Raw genomic sequence first — 23253 nt, 5'->3', positions numbered from 1 at the left:
AAGCCGGGCGCCAGAACGAGCACGCATCTCTTGTCTTTGGCAGTGCGCGTAAATGTTGCCATAACAACGGTATCAGTTATAATTACAGTAAGCACTGTACCTATGGCTGACGCAACTGACACAGAAATAAAATAACAATGACATTAACAAAAATATAAGAGATCGTTAAGGGTCTGAATGACATTAGGATAATTAAACGGGTAGCCGCAGCCAAAAATGTGTTGTCGCTGATATACAGTTTTTATTTACTAAAATATCCATATTGACATTTCCCATACAGTAAGTGTATACATTAAAATCACATTGCACGCTCGTATAAGTTTGGAGCTAGGGGTTGCTTCGTTTTAACGGCTAAGCAAATATCCCCAAGACTGCCAGATAACAATAGCGATCGCTTTCTTATTTTTTTCATTTTTAATTTTAATCGTAACAACGTCCAAGAAGCGTTCAACTTTCTGCACAGCTACCGTAAACTAGCGTCCGAGGTCGCGCAAGGATGCATGTTTCACCGCAGCCCGTCAGTGTGCCTGGCTTGGAGAGCCACGTGGTTCTGTCGCTGCTGTTTGGAAGCGATCATCGGCTCTAGTTGAAGATGGCTCTTGCTCCGTCTTAAATGTGTTTTAAACCCCCGGTGTAAATTATATCATCAAGTAAGCAATCATGGTTTTGTACGTGAAAGCAGCGGAGATCCTCGATAAGATCGAGAACAAGGAGGGCGCTGTTAAGACTCTCGTGTATAACAGTAAATTTCAGGTAAGTTGCATGCACTGTTTCTGTATGCCTTTCTCCTGGCAAGCACGTCACCCTACACGCTGTCCTAATTCAAACACAGTTATCCAGTGTTCCTGTCCGCTTGTTGTATTATCAGAGTTTATCTGTCGGACCAGAACAGTTGCAAAAGCATTCTGGTAAGTTTGACCTGTCTTCTTTACGAAGAGAAACGGAACTACATTATAGTACCGGGATGCAGTGAAGTGTGAGTTAAGAAAGGTGATCTGTCCTAGTGAACAGAGAGTTATTGGTACCCGAATAATTACACACTAGGTTAAATGATCGTATTTATGAGGAGCTTCTTTCCTTTAAAAGAAAACATCTTAAACAAATAGCTGTAAACCAGCTATGCATTAATACCGGCGGGTATGTTGCTGACACGCACTGCCCGGCGCGGTCAGTGCCCAGTCCTGCCGGAGAGGGGTCCGGTACAGTAGAGCGCAGGGCAGTGAACCAGTGACGGTGCTGTGTCTCCCCACAGAATATCAAGCAGCTGTACGCCTTGGTGTGCGAGACGCTGAAATACTCCAAGATCCTGGAGGAGATCATCACCAGCACAGGCCTGCTGAAGCAGAAGAAACTCAAGATGAATGTGGCCAAGGTAGAGCTCATCATCCTCCTCCTCGCCATTATCATTATTATCATTTGAACCAGGTGCCCTAACCCTGTCCAAGTGGAAACAGAGCCACAGAGCTGAATGAATTATAACTGCACCTGATTCCTTCATGGAAGTTTGTGGTTAGACTCAGCAACACTTTTACAGAGTTATCACTTCGCAGAGTTTACAGAGCCATCACTTCTGAGATTGTGAATAAAGAAATCTATGTGCAAGTGAAGCAGGTGGCTACCGTTAGCCCACAATTAAAGCAGATCTTCTATCAGGCATGATCACACATGCATACATACGCACTGCATCTAATTAGCTTGGGAGCATGGTAGTCACTCTCACAGTGATAACTGAGTATCTCAGTTATATAAATAGTTGGAATTCCATTTTATGGAATGTTTCTGTACAGAGCTGACATCACACGCAATGCTTGAGGTGGCACCATTGAGGCAAAGTGATGCACTAACTAAAAAAAGAAGGAAGAGTTGATTCCATTCTTCAAGCGGTTTGCAGAAGAGGAAATCAATGAAAAAAATCAAGGGTTTTAAGAAACTCTACAGTGTGCAGTGCTGGGTATGTTTTTTGTTAGTGTTTTATAGAGTTTGCATTATCTGTGTTGTTGTTTGATCAGGGGCACCCCTCCCAGGCAGAGTTGACTGTATTCAGTTAATTATGATATTGGTTTGATTAACCCTGTCAGTCTCTCACACGTCTAATGGCCCCCCTCCTGTATTGCCCTCCCCAGGTGCTGGTGTACGACCTCCTGATTGGCAGAGGGGTGAAGTGTGGGGGGAGCTGGAAGGCTCTGATCATGAAGCACCGCGCGAGGTTGCAGGCAGCCCTGGCCAGGCTCAAGATCAAGAGGAAGGTCAGCCGCAATGAGGACCTGCTGCCCAAAGCCAGCCAGGCTCAAGGTACGCTGGAGTCCACTGGAGATGGTTAGCTACTGCAGAGTCAGCCAGCATTGTTAGGATGTGAATCTGATTCAGGGTCCCACTGTCCTTGTGAGACGGATTGCTCATTAAAATCTGTAGCATATTTTTAAAGAGGAGGATCTATTCAGGAATTCCAAGATATTTAATGAGAAAGTATGAGTGAAGTTACCCGACAACAAACTCCCCATCCCCAGTTGTGCTGCTTTCCTAGACAAAGGAGAACTTTTCGAAGGACCGTTCCACTTGTGAGATGTCTTGCTCATTAAAATATTTAGCACATGTTTAAAGGGGAGACGATGATCTATTCAGATTCCAGGGTATTTAGTAAGGGTTATGAGTGTGGAAACACGGGCACTACAATCCCCAGCCCCCGGCCTTGGTGTAAATCATTTGTTGCTTCCAAACTTCTGAGCACAACTGTACCTCAGTGAGATTTGCAGAGTCTTTCGTAGTGGAGGGTTGTGCTCCTGCATTAGCAGAGCCTGGCGTTCCAGTCAGATTGCAGTGTCAGTGTACAGAGCAGGGCTGCTGTGTGACGGGGAGATTCGAGTGTCGCCTCTTCCTCCGTCAGGGAAGCAGCTGCCCCGCTATGCTCGGATCAACACTCTCAAGACCAGCCAGGAGGACGTGATCGACTACCTGAAGAGAGAGGGCTACACCTACCTGGGGCGAGCGAGCAGGTAGACACGGTGCTGGCTGGGGGGGGGGGCATGCTGGGTTACCCTTTAACACTTTGGAAAGCTGCTTTCCTACCTTTGATTGCAGGCACAGGTAAGAGTTTGTTAGAATCCCAGTACATCTTGTGTATAGATGTCATCCTGTGCATAGAACACAGCTTAACTAAAATGTAACAGTAGTTCATGACATCTCTTATAATAAAAGTAATGAGACACCCAACCTATTAACATATATTGGGGAACACCACAAGGTATTCTTACGCAAAGAGGGAGCTGTTTGTTCAGTGAAAGCGCTGCTGTTTGATTGCAGTCTGGAGGAGTTGCAGAGGCTGTCGGGAAAGAGATTTTATTGTGACCTGCATCTCCCTGGACTCCTGGTCTTCCCAGCCAAGACTGACCTCCACGCGCACTTCCTGTACCAGACGGGACACGTCATCCTGCAGGACAAGGTGAGGGGCGGGCCAGAGAGGAATGGATCTGTGATGTGGGGCACACCTTAATGCTGGTCGATATAGATATGAATTCTGTATGTAATGTTTAGGTCATTTAAATAGACTATCTGACTTCTCATAGAAACGTTTGCCCAGTTGTATGACCAGGTTTCTCTTCTAGTACTATAGTAAATGTGTTTTAATGATTCGCTCTGTGCTGTACTGCTAAACGAGTGCTTGTGTTTGTAGTTCTCAGTAATTTGTCCTGTGTTGCTGCAGGCCAGCTGCCTCCCAGCATTCCTCCTGAACCCCCCTGCTGGGGCCCATGTGATCGATGCCTGCGCCGCCCCGGGGAACAAGACCAGCCACCTGGCCGCTCTGCTGGGGAACCGGGGGTAGGCGAGGGGGTTCACTGGCCTCTCGAGTATGGGTGGCTTTGCTGCTTCTCGACTCCAGTTCAAGATTTTTCTTGTATATTTAACCCTAATAAAACTACAGCACAGGATTGAACAGTTCCTTCTTTTCTGTCGCCAGGAAGCTGTTTGCCTTTGACCTCGACCCCAAGCGCCTGTCCACCATGAGCACGCTGCTCCTCAGAGCTGGGGTTACCTGTCACGAGCTGGCCAATCAGGACTTCCTGACGCTGGACCCAGAGGACCCCAGATACAGCCAGGTGGAGTATATCCTGCTGGACCCCTCGTGCAGCGGCTCAGGTAAACGCACACACACACACACTATCCGAACTGCACCGGTTACATTGCCACACGGAATTCACCAAGACACAATCCAGGGATGTAAAGCAGATACTGGTTTTCACAAAATCTCTTCCTTTAAGCCGCTGTGTTAGATCCACAGTTTAGATGAGTGCCTTTGTGACTCCCTCTCCCTCTCAGGCATCGTGGGCCGAATGAACGAGGTCACAGACTCCCCTGGCTCCGTGTCTACGCAGCGGCTGCAGTCTCTGGCTGCGTTCCAGCTGCGCTGCCTGAACCATGCCCTGCGCTTCCCGCGGCTGCAGCGTCTCGTCTACTCCACCTGCTCGGTGCACGAGGAGGAGAACGAGAGCGTGGTGCAGGCCTGCCTACGGGAGCACCGCCGCAGCTTCAGGTAACCACCAGCAGGGGGGGGGCGTGGGGCTTTAAAAACTGTTTCTACACCGTTTCATCATTGGTATCCTTGGCACTGAAGGTATTTTTGTTTATCACTTCTACTCTGGTAACAAACAGTCCTTGAACACTGAATCGAAAGATCAGTTAGAGTTAGAAACAGAAAGGATCACACCTGTCACAGTCCTCAGCCTGTGTAGGGGAGGACAGCAATATTTACCAGGGGTCTGATTGCACTAACCCTGGCCTCCGGGCCATTTAAATAATATTCTTAATTGAGGGTAGTTGTGAAATGCACGTTTCTAACCGTGGAAGTTATTCAGAAGATAAACATATTTAGTGAAATCTTAGACGAGACGTCTTTATCAATCACATTGAGTCTTCAGAGTGAAACCATCGTAGCAGCATCTGCCAGAGGATGGCAAGAAGCAGCCGTGTGAAATTTCTACCCCCGCAGCGGGGCACATGTTTAATTTGTGTTGCCTCCTCAGGCTGGTCCCTGTTCTGCCGAGCTGGCCGGAGCGAGGTCAGGCCCCCCTGACTCAGTGTCTGCGCGCGAGCCCTGGGGAGACCCTCACCAACGGCTTCTTCGTGGCCATGCTGGAGAGGAGGAGCCCTGGGGAGCAGGAGGAGGAGGAGGAGCTGTGAGTACCACTTACACATCAAACAACCACTGCACCATCATATCAACACTGCATTAGCAGGGATCCAATTATTCTCTCTGTCCGGAATTTGTATCTCTGCCCCTTTTTGCTGCTTCCTTTATTTTTTAGTTCAGCTCCTAAGCACAGCTCTTGAGTCAAGTGTTATAGTTGTGGAAACACTGTCAGAGGATAGTTTGCCTTCTCGTTTTCAGCATCCACCCAGCTGGGCAGGCTGCTTCCTCATCGCCTCGCCTCACACCTTGGTAACCTCCGTTTCTTAGCAGGGTTAAGCCACTTAGTTGGGCATTTCAGATGGAGCAGAGAGGTAGTAGAATTGAAAACACTGAACATGCTGGAGCTCTATTGGCTGGTCACACAGTTAGAATGGAGGCACTTTTCCTTGTTTTATTGGCCAGTAAGACCTGCGGATTTTTAATGTTTTTTTTCTGCTCTAGAACTTCCTGCGAAGCTGTGACATCACTTCCTGCTGACAGCGATGTAGAAGCAGAGTCACATGACCCCAGCCCCTTGGAGGCGGGGCCTGCCCCCACAGCCTCCAAGAAGACGAGAAAAAAGAGGAAGAAGAAACCCAAGCTGCATCAGGAGAATTGAGAGAAAGAGAGACAGTCCCTCAGTATCCCTGGAACATGTACAGCAGAGACCCGTACACGCGGGCGATTTACCTACCCTTTAAAGCAGTACAGTGTTTTAGATGCGCACTTCCTACAGTGTGTGGAATGCTGCAGCATCACACAAATCAAGAGGGCAGAGAGAGAGAGAGTATTGACTTTCTAAGCTACGTGGAAACCCGGCCACAGTTTGTCATTTTCTCTTGTCAGATGGGAATATTGTATACAAAAAATAAATAAGTAAAGCAAACTAGTACACACTTTATTTACATGTTCCATTTCTAAATATCAAGAACAGAGAAAGAAACATCTACTTTAAATAAACCAGACATCAGCCATGTAAAATCACAGTTTTGTTTCCTTTAATTTAAAACCATTTCAATGTAATGACGACATAATGAGCAGAGAAAGAGAATATCTTACACAAGCCAGGTCTGCATGCATTCACTCCCTCCCTCCCCATTTCCACAAAGCCCAACAGCAATGACAGCATTGATCTTTACTTCGAGGAAAGAACATGAAAAAGGACACACACGGATAGATGTCCGGTCAGCAACAGAAACAGCACGACCTTACAGCATTCACACTGAAGGAATCCAGCCTTTAATCAAAGAAGTACCTCAATGCAAAGGAGAGCGCTTTCCAAACCAACTACTACTGTGATAGAGAAACAGCTGAGTACGGGCTTGCTAAACAAATATTAGCACTTCTGATGTGCGTTTGTTTTATATATATATATAGATATATATATATATCTATATATATATTCTCCAATCCTCCAACCAAACTTTATAAATCTGAGTTGCACCAAACCACCAGTTTAAGGATGTCTTTTTCTTGCTCTCAAGGTGTATTATCTGGATTAAAAGAGGATTCCCTTACACATTCTGATCAAAGAAAGCACAGCCACACACCACAACAGTGTCACCTTTCAGATTATACACTTTATTTACAAAACTACATTCATTTGGGAAAAATAAATGAGAAGACATTTGAGACAGGCGGCATCAAGAAATCGCGACAAAAAGAACCCAACGTTTCAAGACGCCAACTGGGAATCAACTTTTTTTGGAAACCATACTCCAAATCTCAGACACCAGTAGTTAAATGCTGCAGACCATTTGTGCTCATTCACATTGAAATATATAAAAATCTACAGACTTCCACAAACTACCAAAAGGAAAATGCCAAACTAAAAATCATCATTGCAGCTCCTGTAAACATCCCCCCTCAATGAACCAAGCTTGAAGGAATTCCAGAAGGCAATCTGCTTTAATAGAAAAATAGAGCTTGCTTTTTTTTTTTTTTTTATAATGTTTTTGTTGCCTGAATTTAAAGTTTTGTCAATCATCTCCCACACACATTCATACTCCAATTCAAAACGGCAGGCGGCTAGCCCACCCGAGGCAGGGTCGCTTCTGTTTGACAGCTACAAAAAGGAACACATTTACATAAAAAAACACTACCACTGAAACTAGAGCGTATTTAATACTGTCAGCTACTGCATACAGCACAGACCCAAGGCAATACACAGAATAATGCAAAAACGATTTGCAAAAGGTTGTTCCTGTACTTTTCACCGATGCCAAGGTAGGGCAACAGTGGAAAAGTAACAAAAATCGATAAATATATTAACACTGATTTCTACTTTATTAGAAAAAAAAAAAAAAAAAAAAAAAAAGACAGTTTGACTGTTCCACATACAGTGGGACAAGTGACTGATACCATCAACATTCATTTATCAAATTCAAAGTGAAAGAGGAGCCTCCCTCTATTTTGTAGATCTTGCTGTAAATGAAGAAAACGCCTGTCCTCGTTGCCATTTCGTTCAAACGCATTCTGTCTCCTTAAATATATTATTTATTTTTGCAGAGAATAAAAAGTTGCCACTCAGCACCCGAGCTACAGAATCGCACTGTGTTCTCATCCGATAATCGTACTCTCAGATTCACTCCCAGATTCCCCTCCCCTGCCCTGCCATTAGTAAAAGCAGATCCGGCACTACCAATGTGCCGCCATTCGTCACAACTTTCCTCCAGACTCGATTCACTGAGGGATTCAAAAACAATAGAAAAAACACAACATTTTAAAAGTAGTAGTAAGAATCAAGTGTTTTGATACAAAAACACTGAATTTAAGAAAAAAAAAAAAAAATAGACAAAAAGGGGTTATCCCAGTTTTAAAGGCACAGGATTAACTCTGTACTGAATGTTCCCGGCGAATTCATTTCAACGAACATGGCCAGCTTCAGCTTTCCAGGTAACGCTTCGTATTGGTCTGCAATGCAACGTCTCCTTTAAAAAACGCAGCGGTACATAAAAGCAACACTTCGTAAAGCATCTCTCAGCGAACTACCAAAAACGAAGACTCCCAATCCCATTCTTCTATTAATGAAGGCGGGGGCCAAGTCAGCGATTCTAGACAAGGAAGTACTGCGATTCCTCTGTGAGCCAGTTAAACCACAAGAGTGCTGCCCAACCCAACCCACTGGAATAGATCAGTGGGGTTTCCTGTATTGGGGTGCAGTACGCCCTCAATCCAGCAGCTAAAACAGCTTTACCCATCAATTAGCAGGTGTGCTGGACCTAAATAGGAAACTTTAAAGGTTAAAGGATAATCCATGTGCATTTAAACCATGGGAACACCCCTACAGGGGGCATAGGAAATAACATACAGGTATATAGGAGGTAGTCAACCACAGAAAAGCAGTGCATTACAGGGCTCACAAAAAGTAATGCGGACAAGGTTTTGTTTTTTTAAATGCTGTATAAAAGGCTAACAATTGCATAGCTGCTGGCCACAACAGAATAGGCTTCTTTTGCTACACAACTGCCTATCTCACAAAATAAAAGGACACGCAGCAATGACTCCAGCAGAATAACCCCTAACGATGTACCTGCCACTCTGCCTAGCTGTCCCATCCCACACGGAGCTGGAGACACAAACACAGCTTGGATGCTTTGGCACCCGATCCCTGTCCCGCTCCACAAACAGGATCACAACATTAGCTCAAACCCCAACCAGATGACCTCCTCAGCCATAAACACTTGCTCACGACATCAGAGTAACTAAACAAGACTAAGACAAGAAGGGGACTCTGGCTTGGACATCTTTATAGAAATCTGAAAACAAATCAAAGCATTACAAACAGCAAGAGCAGAAAGAAGTCCCTGTGCAAGTGGGAAGAGAAACGAACCGAACCAGTGCTGCACCCAAAAAGAGAGGAAAAAAACCCATGGCGAGCAGATATGTACAGAGTCCAGTATCGGGATTGTTTATTCAAGTAAAATTGAGATTCGCTGTTGCTGCTTGTTTCTTTTTGTTGCCTTCAGATCACAAGAACCCAAAACACTGCAAGATACAGGTTTCAAAAAAACACAACCCAAGATAAAAGACGTGACGTCCCACTGGAGTGCCAGCCCTGTGCAGGGTGTGATCTGAACGGAGAGCCGGGGTGGGGTGGGGTGGGGCTCTCGTCACCCAGGCAGGGTTCAGCTCCTCTCCACTCTACTTCTTGCGAGTGTGCTGGCGCCGAGCCATCAGCCTCTGCCTGCCAGAAGGTTTGGAACCTGCACCGATGGAGAATGAAGGGGTGGGGGACCCTGTGGGACAAACAAGCAGCAGGTTGTTCATGCATTGCACGCTGGACTGGTGGTACACTGAGGTCGCAACACGCAGGACACGTGCTGGTTGTGGGTTACCTTACATGAAAATAATTGACAGTCCATTCATACGAGAAGCTCATTTCAAAACAAGAACAATTTGGTGGCCTACCTACTATTCCACACAACCTCAAAGCAGTCTTATTTTGTAGTACTAACTGGTTTATCTATATACAGAGCATTCAGTTCCAGCGCAGACTCACTTACCGAAGGGGGAGGGTGCGATGCTGCTGTAGTTTGGGGCTGGGGTTGCAGGGCTCCCGAAAGGGATGGGACCTCCAGGGGTACTCTGCCCGAAAGCAGGGCTTGCGCTTCCTAAGGGAAAAAAAAAAAAAGGATATAAAAACTGTCAGTCCCACCTTGACTTGAATATGTACTGGGCCACCGCGTTACCATTGCAATATCCCAAATGTCACTTTAAATAAGAGACCACCACTACTTAAAAATCAACAGATTCATGCATTGCATAGGCTCGGACAGTTTCATGTGCCGACAAACGTGGACTGGCTTAATGAACTTAGTTAACTAATTAATTTCTGCATTTTTATAAGATACAATCCAATTATCAGCACATACTTCACCTAAACAAAGCGCCCAACATGCTTCCCCTGCCCCTGCGAAATCACTTCTCCAGCCTGTTCACTTGACTGTTTTGTAATTCCTCCAGTAGACCCTCTTAGTGTGCTTTTTCTGAGCAGGCATGCTTTGACAGACACTAGATAAGCCTGCTTCTTGTAGCCCCAAATACGCAGCAAAGGCAGAACTCCCAGAGGAACAGTCACTTACCCACCAGAACCCCTTCCGGCCATGTTCCACCAACAGTACGGTCACACTGACAGTGCTGTTCGACCAACCCATTTCTACACAGGGGTAACCAGAATAGCTCCTGCCTGTTTAAAGTGTCACAGAGGGTGTGTGCACAGGTCTAATGTGCACTGGAAAGCAAAGCAGACAAACCAGGCTAACGACTACCTGGCTAAGGAGTTGCAGTGCAATTGCGAAGCACAGGTATAGACCCTGCCCATGAAGTCTTCAGAAGGACAAAGAGTTAAACAGCCTTCAAGCGGCGCTGTGTTTATTATTAGGCAGCGTGTAGACAAAGCAGGAATTTAAGTCGCTGCATATTTTACTAGTTGGATTTCGCTATCCAACCACAACCACCCCCCCAGATTACAAGCAGAGCTCTTGCAGCAAGGCAGACAGTATTACTGGACACTTACCAGCACCAAAATTTAAATTCGGAGTTCCAAAGTTGAACCCTGGGGAAAACGCAACAGTTGTTAACAGGGTGGCCACAGGAATAGAAGTAAATTTTCACCGTTTGTAATAGCCAAAAGTGCTACTGATTTAATGATACACGTTTTTACCTCATTACCATTACCGCTCACAATTTCCCCATTTCGGTTTTAGACTAACTAATGAAGCCACTTTTCTCCTGCCACAATACTCTACGTTTGCTTCCTGGGTTACAGGTATAACACCCCAGCTGAACCTTCTAGTCGTGTATTACCCTGCAATGCAGAAAGCTACAGTACAGGGTGCACGACAACACTCACCTCCAAAGGCAGGCTTGTTCTCCATGGAGGAGGTGGCAGCGGGAGCAGGAGCCGCAAACGTGTTGCCGAAGTTGAAGCCGGCAGTGCTGGGCTTAGGTGCTGTGCTCTGCCTGGTCGAGGGGGCAAGGAAGGCGCTGGCTGCTGAGCTCGACTGGGCTGCTGCTCCAAAGGAGAAGCCAGCAGTGGCGGCGGGGGCGGTGCTTCCGAACGCAGAGGGAGCAGCCGTGTTAGCAGACGAGGTCTGGGTACTGGAGCCGAAAGCCGGGGTGGCGCTAGAGGAGGTGTTGGTACCGAAGGAGAATCCAGTGGAGGTGTTGCCAAACGCTGGCAGGCTGGGGGTCCCAAAGGTAGAGGCTGCTGTGGTTGTCTGGCCTCCAAAGCTGAAAGTGGTGGCCGCAGTGCCACCCCCAAAGGGGAAGGGCGCGACTGCGGCCGGCTGAGCGGCAGGGCCGGTAGAGGCGCTGCCGAACAGGGTGGGGTTCGTGGTGGCCCCCATTCCTCCAAAGGGGGTGGCTGTTCCTGCAGAGGAAGTGGCCGCACTGAAGGTTGCAGGCACTGCATTGCCAAAGGAGAAGGTCGCTTTGTTTGCCGGTGCGGCTGTGGTGGCAGGGGCTGGTGCAGCGGTGCCAAAGCCCCCGAAAGCCCCACTGGCTGCAGTCTGGCTATTAAGGGTCTGTCCGAAGGCAAATGTGACCTGGGGTGCTGGTGCTGGCGCCGTGGCTGCCGGTGCGGCTGTGCTGCTAGCTGCTGCCGGCTGCTTGCCGAATTGAAAACCCGCGGTGGAGTTAAACGTGGTGGTTGCAGCACCAAACTGGAAGGACTGGGTGGCTCCGGCCGAGGTTGTTGTACTACTGCTGCCGGTGGGGACGGTACTTGCTGGGCTTGCCCCAAAACTGAAGTTGGGCTTGGCTGGCAATTCAGCAGTGGGAGGCGGTGCGGTCGTGGAGGAAAGTCCCCCGAAAACAGAGTTGCTTCCTGCTGTGGATGCCTTCGCCGAAGGTTGTCCAAAAGCGCTGCCAGTGGTGGCGGTTCCAAAGACTGATTTGAAGATTGGGGCTGCTGAGCTACTGGCAGGTGCTGATACTGGGGTAGGCTGACTAGCTGCTGGAGCTCCAAAGACAGGTTTAAAGGCAGAGAAAGCCTGAGTGCTACTGGTTGTTGCTGCTGCTGTGGAGGAGGAGGAGGAGGAGGAAGAGGGCACCGTGGAATGCCCCATGCTTGAGAGTCCAAAGGTCATGCCCCCTGCTGCTGCTGCAGTGCTGCTCTCTGGCAGGACCTGGCTGAACACAGAGGACAGAATGGAGCTGGCAGGTTGGCTGGACGGGGGGCCCAGCTGGGGGGCCGGCGCAGAGGGGAAACACGTGCTGGGCTGGGGCTTGACAGCTGCAGTGCTTGTTAGAGTTGATCCCGGAGCAGCAGAGGTACGGAGCAGGGACAACAGGAGAGTATTGGCAGCATCTGTGGTGGTAGCAGGAGAAGCTGTGAATACAACGGGGAGTCAAATCAGAGTAGGGAAATCAAGGCCAACAAAATACACAAAGCAATACAGGCTATGAAGCTGAAGTTGTTCATTACATGTTTAACCACACCCCACCTGCCAAACCTCAATTTACTACATTTTTCCCCCCTATAGTTCAGCTTTGCAGACTCTACTTCAGAGAGCAGTGCCTTTTGCAATTTGGCCAAAAACAAACATCTAACCATTTACCGATTCAAGAGTACATGCAAAAAAAAAAAAAAAAAACAACAACTGATAATTCTGTCTCTCTGCAGTGTAGACAGTGAGTAACAGAGGTGGATTATACAGATTACAGTTTGCATCTGTGCAGCTGGTAATTTAAACCAGATGAATTGTATAAGGCAATCATAAACAGTCAAACTAGTTTTGCACTGTACGGCAGGACGCAAAACTGTACAGTTCTGAAGTGATACTGACCAGTAGTAGCAGCAGCTGTTGTGGTGGCTGGGGTGTTGTGCATTTTCCTCAGTGAATCCAGCAGTGGACTGGGACTGGGCTGGCTCCCAGCTGGCAGGGCGCTTGGCAGCGTGGTGACAGTGCTTGCAGAGGTGGTGACGGCTGTGGCAGAGGCAGATGCAATGACAGAGTTCAGCAGCGAGCCTGTGGGGGCGGTAGCTGCACTGCTAGAGCTGGCCGGCAGACTGGTAATGCCTGCGACAGTGGAACTGGGCACAGTGGCAGTGCTGGAGCTCAGTGGCAGGCTGGCAATGGCAGAGGGGGTTGGGTCCAAACTGTACGATGTAGTCGGTGTAAACGAAGCCACAGACTGGGAAGAGGCCATCGATTTAGATGGCTCTAAAAAGAAAACACAAGAATCTACAGTCAGAGTGGTTACCGACCACAAAAATCAAGCCATTAACACGGATTTCAAATGTACTAATCCACATATCAATTTCCAAAAACACAGCAAGTCTGAACACAAACACCCAGGTTGATGATAAAAGAACACAGCCAGCTACTAAACAATGCATCTTTATTTTGTTGATGTAGTTCAAACGGCACACCCAAAGCATACTGTGTTACGAGAAACCTTTGAATTTCAACACAATGAATAAGACGCTGACGAGACACACACCCCTCTGATTTCTTCAGAAAAGGAAAGTTTTTTAAAAACCAGTTTGAAGTTCCTGAACTCACCGATTTCCTCCAAAACCTTTTTGATCCTGTTCAGGGCAGCCTTCTTCTCGGAGTCCAGGTCACTGGCGGTGATGGTGTAGCCAAGCTCGGGCGGTGGGGGCTGGTAAAATGTATAAAAGCAGTAGGGATACACTTGAATGCGCCAAACTCACAAAAGATAATGCACCTAATTGCATGCATGCATACATACATATTAAAAAAAGCTCTCAATTAGTAATACAAACAAAGACAAAACTGCAAATTTTCCCAGTTTTAAAATACCCCGTGGTACAGAGAGTACCACAGGGGGTGCAGGCTCTTTCTCACCAGGGTGATCTGGTCAGCCCTCCGGTTGGACACCAGGGGGATCTTGCGCTTGCGTTTCCCATGGGCCCCTGCAGAGGGAGGGGTGGAGCAGGAGGAGGAGGCCGTCTGGTTCAGCAGCGGAGACAGCTTCTCTGTTCAGGCAAACAAACCAGAGGTCAATGCAGGGCCAAAGACGGGAGAGATATGGAACGAGGTGGGAGCTGTTTCTGCTTCGGGTGGAGATTCATTTCCCTGGTGGCGCTGACGCAGTAGAGGTGCACTACACTTCGGACTACATACAGCTACAGAAATGATTTTCAATTGTGGCAGAACTTGGATAAGCCATGTTTTATTGAGTACAGGGGGATACCGAGTAACCTGTCCATCTGTAAGCCAATGTTCATTTGAGCACAAGGTGAACTCGAATTTTCAATACAAGAGTAGCTGTTACTTACTTCATACTAATATTGGACACGGCTTTCAACAAGATAAAATGAGATTGTAGAGGTGGGGACCAACCAAGACGTAGCTTCACTGCCATATCACACATGAGCATTCGGTGGATTTCCTATTGGCCCAGTGCTAGCAGCTGAAGTGTAGTGCTGGCTCCTGGGATCAGCGTATTTGCAGCCTCCCGGGTGCATCAGCACACACAACAATTACATTTAAGAGACCTTCGCCAATAGAAATGGTTATTAAATGCATTATATTTGTCTTTTGTAATGGACGGGATGTAATTCATGCTGACCATTATGTACATCACACACACAGACAGAAATTCCAAAAACGTCAAGTGTCTTCAATGTCTTTCAATATCTTAAATGTGTTGTGACAGGATGTTTACTGTAGTGGCTTGAGTGATCTTTATATGTATTGTAACAATCCTCTTCAAAATAAAATCCATACAGCTGTGACAGAGTGCAACCAGTCTCACTTGCGAGTTCCTCGGGTGTTCGGTCCGGCTTCACTGGAGTAGAGGTGCTAGAATGGTGGCTGTTCTCTTCCCTGCACGGCAAACAGAAAAACAAGGCATACTGTGAACACAGCCACTATAAAAATGGTTCCCAGCGAAACAATGACTTTGAGAAATGTAACAGACGGCAATGGAAGCAGTAGTTCTACCTAGGTTTTTTGGGTGATCTTTCAGGGGTCTGAGATCGAGACGAGCCTGGGCTGGACAAGGGGGACATGTTGAGGGCTGAAATCTTCCTCAGCTGAAAACAAACACGGGAATCAGTGTTACAGAAGCAACATAGGACCGGGTGGCAGCAGTCCTTCAACCACAATACGCTGGACCAAAACGAAGTTTTAACCAAACTTATCCTGCAAGCAAGCATCTTGCATGGTAGGTAAGGTAAAAAAAAACTAAAGTTACATGTGTCAAAGTATCACAGTGCTCGGAGCATGAAACTCCTAGCAAAAAAAAAAAAAAGACTTGAAATACATCCCTTATCGCTGTCCAAACAGATGTATACATTTTATCAATGAAAAACAAACATAAGCAATATTATCCTAACTATAGATCTGTATAGGGCACAGAACCTCTTAATGTAAACAGCCGACACTGCAACTCCTCCTACTCCCATTCATATACCATTTTACCAAAGTATACACTTCTGTTTCAAACAAACAGTTCCTTGCGTGTGTGTGTGTGTGTGTGTATAAAATAGCCACACCCCTGTCATTTACCTGTGAGTACCCCCGGGTGGAGCTGTAGGAGCTGTGGATGGAGTTGCGCACTGAGCCGGGCACTCCACTGGGGGCAGTGCAGTTGAGGGAGCTAATGGAGGATGTCCTGGATCTCTTCATTGAGGGATCCTCCAGGACAAGGGAGTTCGCACTCCGCTTCAGGGTCCCAGGCCTGACAGAGAGAGAGAGAGAGGTGTTCAAGTATTCATTGACTTCTGAAGCATTCCATTGCCCGTTGCCAAGAAAACCAGAACTGAACAGAGATCACAAGTGAATTTGGACTGCACTTTGTGGAGATTTTGTGGAGAATCCAGGTGCAGTAACTGGAACAGTTGCGTGGCGTTCCAACTTACTTGGGAACCAGCAAGGACGGAGCCCCGTTGGCCAGCAGAGGTTCGAAGGCAGAGTGCGCGCTTCCACCACTGTCATGGCGCCTGAAACACGAGACACATATAAACATGACTACCAGCGTACAAGCTACCAGCTTAAAACTAATTCAGAAAAGACTACGGGCAAACCAATCTGATGCCTACAATTTAATTGCATCTGACCAACTTCTCCTCAATTGTGGTTTTAATCCACTCACTTCTACACTTCTTTAAATGCATTTATTAGGAAGCATGTTTAGTTTCTAAGTCTGTCAACTTTTGGTGAAATATTAACTATAGTACAGATTAACAAAATGTCACGCAAAAATAAAATTCAACTGTAGTCATATTCCAGCTTCAGCTTGCAATGATGTGACACATATGTCCTCCCATTCAAAACAGAGACACACTTATTTGTTCTTTACCTTCTTTTCTTCTCTTGTCCAGCAGAATAGCACCTCTCCTCCTCTTCATCTGCCACTCTCTTCCGGCTCTCTTTCAGCGCGCTCAGGACCGTCTCCTTTGAACACGGGTCTGCAGAACCAGCAGCCACCACTGGAGACAGGGAAGCCACTGGGGAGGGCAGGTGTTCAAAGCTGGAACAGGAGCAGTTACCATCAATACAGCATGCAAGCAATATAGGAAGAGACTTTTATACAGAACACAGCCCCACACTCTGACTGAAACAGGATTTGTTTACACTAGGTGACATTCAAGCAGTTCTCACGGCACCGATTTCATTTTGAGCTTCAACTTTGCTTGGGAAAATTCCTTAAAGACCACCCAAAACATTCACAAAACAAAAAAACTTAAGTTTAATTTACTTGGCAAACAAAGCACTTGGATACTTCTGCATGGTTAGGATTTGTAGCTAACTCATGTTGGAGCTGCAGTGCGTTGCTTTATAAACTTGAATAAATCTACAGAATCAACCAGGAAACATGTTTTTCCACTCACAACACACAGCCTAAATAAAAACCTGGCCCGCGAGACAAAAACTCTTACAGTGGCGAGCGAACACTGCCAGAGTCCGGCCGGGCGATCTTCACCGTCACAGGGCTGTGCACCATGGAGGAGTTGCGGGACAACAGGACGTTCTTCTTGCGATAGCCGTTCCACTGGACAGAAGGCAGCACGCCCACTGAGGAGTACCCCGTCTGCTGAATGGGGTAGCACCGCTGTGGGGTCACACTAAACCTGCGTGCTGCATTCATAGACTCCCTACGAGAAAGAGAGAGAGATGGGTAAATCATACACCAGACAGTTATTCACACTGAGATGATATACAATACTAGTAAAGACACCCTTTGTATCATATTATACAAATGTGTAACAAGATACCTGTTATTTCATTCTTGTTAAACAGTTTATAATATCCCTTTTGGGGACAGCGTGGAGCTGGGCTATGCACTTGAATATCTGACTACAGAATGTAGATGCTTGACTGTGTGATTCTAACTTAAAATACCTTCTTCAGCAAAAATTATTGAGCGTTTACTGATTAAACATATCCGGAGGACTATCTGTATGTAAATGTACACGCTAACATTAAAGAGCGGGGTGGCACTATTGTACCCGAGTGCCAGCGTATAAACAACGTTAATTTGCAATGGCAAAAGCAGAGGGGTTGGCATTATGCTGTAACCTAAACGCAAGAGCCAGCTGTCTTTCCACCAGAGAACTTGCTCAAAGTTACGCGGTGGTGTGCAAACACAAAGGGGCTGGTTTGAAACTCAGCTACTCCCACCAATTCAAATCTTGGAGGGAACTTACCGATTCGTTACTAACAAATAAAGCGTCCACAAAACAGCAATGTGCCGCTCAATCAAATCAGTACAGTACTCGGAATGCAAAAAACACTAAACGCGGAGGTGCACACGTCCTTTGAAAGCAGCCCTTTCCTGCATCACAACGCAATATAGTGAGTCACACGCGTCTATTCTCTCCGCACACGGACTGCGGTTCTTACCCGAATGAGAGCCTCTTGTTCGGGGTCTGCACGATGTGGTTGGGCCGAGCCAGCCTCTCCCGAAGCTCGCGTGTCCCTCCGATGGGCCTCCCATGGGCTCCGGCAGCCGAGGGGCTTTCGGGCTTTGCAAGGTAACTCCCCATCAGTAAATCCCGGGGGCTGAACAACAACGATCCGCTGCTTTGGTCTCGATCTGCCTCCTTTCGCCTCTCCCCACTGTACACCACCGACTGCCAGGAATCTCCTATGAAGCGACCACGAGTGCCCCTATTGCTAACCTTTCCTGGAGAAGAAACACCGTTTGCGGGTTTCCCGGGGAACCAGCGCCTGATAGCCGGGGGGATTACTAGGTGAGGCCGAGGATGATGGCCTAGCCTGCTTTGTTGGGGCGGACCGTTAGTTTGACAAAACAATGCTGCACATGCGAGCCCGATAATAAACAAGACGTAAAGAAAGGTCGGTATAAAGTAGAGGGCCAGGCCGAGGATCGCCACAGAGACGAGCGCGATCAGCCGCTTCTCTCTGGGATACATCGCGGCACCGCGCCGCCGGAGGACTTTAATATCCCACAATCCTGCCCGAGCCCGCAAGGTGCTGGAGCAGGGGGCGAGGCACAATGCGTGCACGTCAGGTGGAGGGACGGGGACGAGCACGCCGGGTCTGTGCGCGGACGTAATTACCCATTTATACAGTTGCTGTTTATTTTTACTGGAGCAATTTTGGTAAAGTACCTGCTTTACATTTCTAATCACTGATTGCAAAATATATATCTATATATATGTGTGTACGTGTGTTTTTGACTCATTATAAAATACTGAGCAACCTACACAATAAAAACAATAGACACTGGGCTGACAAACCAAACTGCGGCACTGTCTCTGTAGCCTTTCTACTTCTTCAGTTCAAGTAAGGAGCTATCAAGTTGCTATTTTTTGCAGATATGGGAAATAGCCAATGTGATCCCTTTCCGGGAATTGACTCGCTGTATTATATAGCAGAGTCCAATGGTATTAACTGCATTAGGCCAGGCTGCTAAAAGAAGGAATGGCAGTGTGGGGTTTGTGGCTTTGGTCACATCCTTAATCACTGACATTGTGGCTCATAAGGTAAAACAACAGGAAGTGGTAGATGGGAAAGATCAGATCATCTTCGCTGAGGAGTAAGTATCTGAGATTGGAAACCTGGTGGCTGAGTATCTCAAACGAGTCCAGCTGCACCTGGATAATCCACATCCTCTGACAGACAACACCCTTCACAACCAGGGACTGCTGAGTTTACAGCAGACCAGGGTGGAGGAGTCAGTGTTAAAGGATGGGTACATGAATGAAAAGGCTTTAAAGTACTGGTTCAGTGCACAGCCACATGCTAATCCAGCTTGTCAGAATGGGGAAGTTAGAAACACTGCATCAGTCACTGCCAGCCAGCTTTACAATGACCAGTTACCAGGCTTGCCGGGCAGCCTCATAGACACCTCCTGAAGACACTCAATGTTAGAAGTAAATCAGAAGCATGTGGTTTCATGTAGGGTTTATATAGATGTACAGCAATGTTAGAATATGTCAAATTTGAGAACTCCAAAGTTGTCAAGCACTGGATATATTTTGATAGTTGCGAGACGGAGGCTGTCAAAAAAAGGATAGTCAACCAAATCATGGAATGCCAGCAGATTTGGAATGCCAGAGAATTCTTTAAGAAGACCAGCGGAAATATGGACAAATTAATCAACCAAAAGGGAGATTTTCAAATAAGTCAGTCACCATTAAAAAAAATGCAAACATATAACTGAAACAGCATCCTAATAAAGTAAGAGCAGAACACATTTTATTCGTGTCATTAGAACTGTATTGAGCATGAACAGCAGAAACGTGTTGAATAATTCAAAAAGAAAATTGAGATTTCTATTTGTATATGACTCCGCTTAAAAGAAAACAAGTCTGATCAACATTTTGTTTTGAAAATGTTGATAATACTTGCATAATGTCTGAAATACAGTGATGTTGTTTTTTTAATACAAAGTGTAGTTTAGTAAGAAAATGATTGGTACAATTAAATAGGGCAAGTTATATTATCTAGAAAATATAGTTTTTCTTTCAAGCATTGTGAAGATCACCTGTACATCTGTTTACAGTAACGATCTGAAATCCTTTCACCCACAACATATTAAACTACCAACATATATTCAACCAACTAGCAACATTCAACATATCCTGATGAACACTCTTTAAAAGTACTTCTGTTCTGCAGGTTCTGTGAAGTGCTGAATTCCTCGTAATGTTAATTCCTTTAGCAGTCTGTGGTAGTAGATACTGTGCTGCCGTGCCATCTCTCCACACTGGAACACCTGCGTAAAAGTAAAGCGATGTCTGTATAGTGCTTCATGATATATGTATTGTTTTTAAATTTTCACAATATGTATCAATATGAAGCAATGTAATATATATATATATATTATATATATATATATATATATATATATATATATATATATATATATATATATATATATATATTATATATATATATTATAAACAGTATTTGTATACATGACATATTAGATAATGAAAACATACTTTTGTTGTCGTCTCACAAAAATCAAGATAGTAGATCTATATAGATCTATAGCTATCTATTATCGATATCTATCTATCTATCTATCTATCTGTCAATCAATCAATCAATCAATCAATTAGATACACAGTCCCTAGATGGTGTGTCTGTGTGTTGAGTCTCTCACCGTCACGTCACATTCCCAGCCCTGGATGGACAGCTGCTGTCAAATCAATAGGTGTGTAATTGGCCTGTGCTTGAGGTGCTGTCACAGTGTTTACCCGAGCCAGGTTTCCAGGGGAGCCAGGCAGTCCTGACCCAGCCCCCTCCACAGCTACCACACCTGGACACGAGGCATTGCAAACAGAAGGACAACTCTGCCTCCCTCCCTTCACTGCAACTCACTTTTAAAGAAATTAAATGAAGCAGACAAACATTTCCTCTTGTGCCTTTATAAGCGTTGTCAATAAAATGCTCATATTTAGCATCGGTACCCACACAGCTGTGCAAGGTCAACTAATCACAAAATGTACAGCCCTCCACAAAGACACTCGCTTTACGAAGCCCACTTTGCATTGTCAAAATGAAATGGATACAGCAGGAGCATTACTGCTGTGCACCTTAGCAGCTCCTAGCAGCCACTTTTAAATCCTTGTGCCCATTATTGTTTTAATGTTTGTTTTATTTGTATAGTCATGTTCTAAAATCCAGTGCTTCCACATTATTGCTACAAAAAAGACACATTGCAAAATGAGACACATTACCAGAAACATTAGCTGTCACATCTCATGACTAAGCGCAAGGATGCATTTCCAAATGCAATAACAGTGCATTAGCAGCACTTAGACAAGTCCATTTGGATTTTCAGTTAGATATCGCAGGAGGATTATTTACAATATATATCTCTGTCTGCAGAACACATTTTCATACATTGCATGTATGCAAATCCATTTAGGAGCAACCCTTAGAGAGCAAATAGCTTCAAACCACAGTTTAAAAGCTGTTCTCGCTGTTTCCCTTATCTTTTCTCTGACAATACATTTCCTCTAGTTAGTTTTGGAATCACCAAAATGGAATACTGCTATTGACGACTACGCGATGCTGTATCAGGCAGCAGAACTCGTGAGCAGACCGGGTCGTGATCTGAACCAACACACACTATCCGGTGTTCCATTAAAGAACTGCTGTATAGTTCCGAAGCCATTCTGTTGGCATTCCTGGTGTCTCTTTGGGCTCCTGCTTCTGGTTCTGCAAGGCTTTCTTCAGTGCAATCCACTGGTATTGTCCAGCTGTCCTGTAGGGTCTGGCTTGCTTCCCTGGAAGGTGTGCAGTACTGAGTGAGCCTTGTTGTGGAGACAGGCAGCTGCAGCCTGCAGCCCCAGCTGGGTGGGATGATGTAAATAGCTCTTTGTCACGCTGCTGTGAAATTCTAAGGGGATCTCTCACTTCCTTTCGCCACTTCCCCCTTCCCTTATCAGACCCCGACAAAACTGAGAGCTGCCTTGTCCTGGGAGACAGAGAAAGAAACGCATCTGAGAAATCTTGCCCTGATCAAATGATCTTCAAGGGCAAGGCAGTAGTGGCACTGCACTGGAAACAGCTCTGTATGAGGGGAATGGCAGCCCAAGGATGCTGGGACGGTATGAGGCTGATCATGGTAAAGCTGACTGGTTTTGTGTTGCTATACCAATGGGATGAACTCACACACACACCGGCGATCTATTGCAGAATCATATGGAGCAGCACCGGGCAGCATGCTACTGCATCAGGACTGGTGTTATAATGGTATGCCAATGGTATTTTTCAAACTCTCTGTACCACTGTAGCCCCATATCCCAGATTGCAGAGGTACAACCCTCCGTCAAAGGGAACCCATTAATGTAGCAAAGAGCCTGTTGTAAAATATCTGCATTCAAATATTTTATAAGCGCTGGAGAGTTCAGACAGTTCAAATAGTGTGTTCCTGAATATAAACCAAATCCAGAGGCATGCAAAAAGCAAGGAGACTTACTTTTTATTATTCCCTTTGCATGTGCTTCTAGATTGGCTGCTTCTGTATGGAGTGGATTTTAAGCAACTGGATTTACCATCAGGTTCAGTTCTGAACAGGCACGCTTTATTCTTATATAATTGATAAAATAGGGTGCATTAACATGTATGCATTAACATAAAATAGGGTGCATTAACATGTACGCATTAACATAAAATAGAGTGCATTAACAAAGCACTCTCCTGAATAGGTTTAAAAGAGCTTAGTAATTTCTTTGTATTCTGTTTAGAAAAAAAAAAAAAAAACATACGGGTTAATCGAATATATAAACACATTTCAACTTTTCTTTGCAATAATGGATTTTTATTTGTACCACAGCGTAATAAACATCGACAACCCAAACACACTCCGAGGAACGCCCACAAATTCCGAGGAAAAATAAGAAGTGCCAATGATATAGCGTATAGTGGAGGAGAGGCGGTCTATTAGTAGATGAACGGAGGTATTAACCAATTAGATGCTTATAAAACCTAATGATTAGTTTTTTTAAGGGCGGGGTGAAGCTGTAGGGCGGAGCCTCTTCCAAACATTCCTCAAAATAAAATGCAGGCGAATTCATTGACTGATTACAATATTAGCCAATGAATGACGCTAATCAGGGGACTGGCAGGCAAAAGCGTTACGGGGTGTTTCCAATCGCGTTTCTCTGTTGCATTTGTGGGCGGTGCCGC

At 45.8% G+C, this 23253-nt stretch overlaps 2 protein-coding genes across 3 annotated transcripts; one reads left to right on the top strand and one right to left on the bottom strand.

The window, feature by feature from the left end:
* The first annotated feature begins 477 nt into the window (after positions 1–477).
* nsun5 (NOP2/Sun RNA methyltransferase 5) lies at positions 478–6053 on the top strand. Its single transcript, XM_041240953.1, has 10 exons — positions 478–753; positions 1253–1372; positions 2124–2292; positions 2885–2993; positions 3301–3439; positions 3701–3816; positions 3956–4134; positions 4315–4528; positions 5019–5171; positions 5627–6053. The coding sequence occupies exons 1-10, from the start codon at positions 661–663 to the stop codon at positions 5781–5783; spliced, it is 1449 nt and encodes a 482-aa protein (XP_041096887.1). The 5' UTR covers positions 478–660; the 3' UTR covers positions 5784–6053.
* A 1407-nt stretch (positions 6054–7460) lies between these two features.
* On the bottom strand, positions 7461–18728 carry pom121 (POM121 transmembrane nucleoporin). Of its 2 annotated transcripts, XM_041240952.1 has the most exons (14): positions 17986–18728; positions 17022–17237; positions 16442–16612; positions 16002–16082; positions 15649–15820; positions 15082–15173; positions 14894–14964; positions 13981–14111; positions 13675–13774; positions 12955–13332; positions 11019–12497; positions 10683–10721; positions 9670–9777; positions 7461–9402 (listed from the first exon to the last, which is right to left on the bottom strand). In XM_041240952.1, the coding sequence occupies exons 1-14, from the start codon at positions 18516–18518 to the stop codon at positions 9308–9310; spliced, it is 3666 nt and encodes a 1221-aa protein (XP_041096886.1). In that variant the 5' UTR covers positions 18519–18728; the 3' UTR covers positions 7461–9307. The 2 variants fall into 2 exon arrangements, with proteins under 2 accessions (XP_041096886.1, XP_041096885.1); XM_041240951.1 differs by lacking the exon at positions 10683–10721 and having other exon boundaries at positions 17986–18604.
* Positions 18729–23253: the final 4525 nt, after the last annotated feature.

Source organism: Polyodon spathula, unplaced genomic scaffold (assembly GCF_017654505.1).
Source record: "Polyodon spathula isolate WHYD16114869_AA unplaced genomic scaffold, ASM1765450v1 scaffolds_731, whole genome shotgun sequence".
NCBI lineage: Eukaryota > Metazoa > Chordata > Actinopteri > Acipenseriformes > Polyodontidae > Polyodon > Polyodon spathula.
The sequence above is the reverse complement of the archived record's forward strand: the minus strand, read 5'-3'. Positions and strand labels throughout refer to the sequence as shown.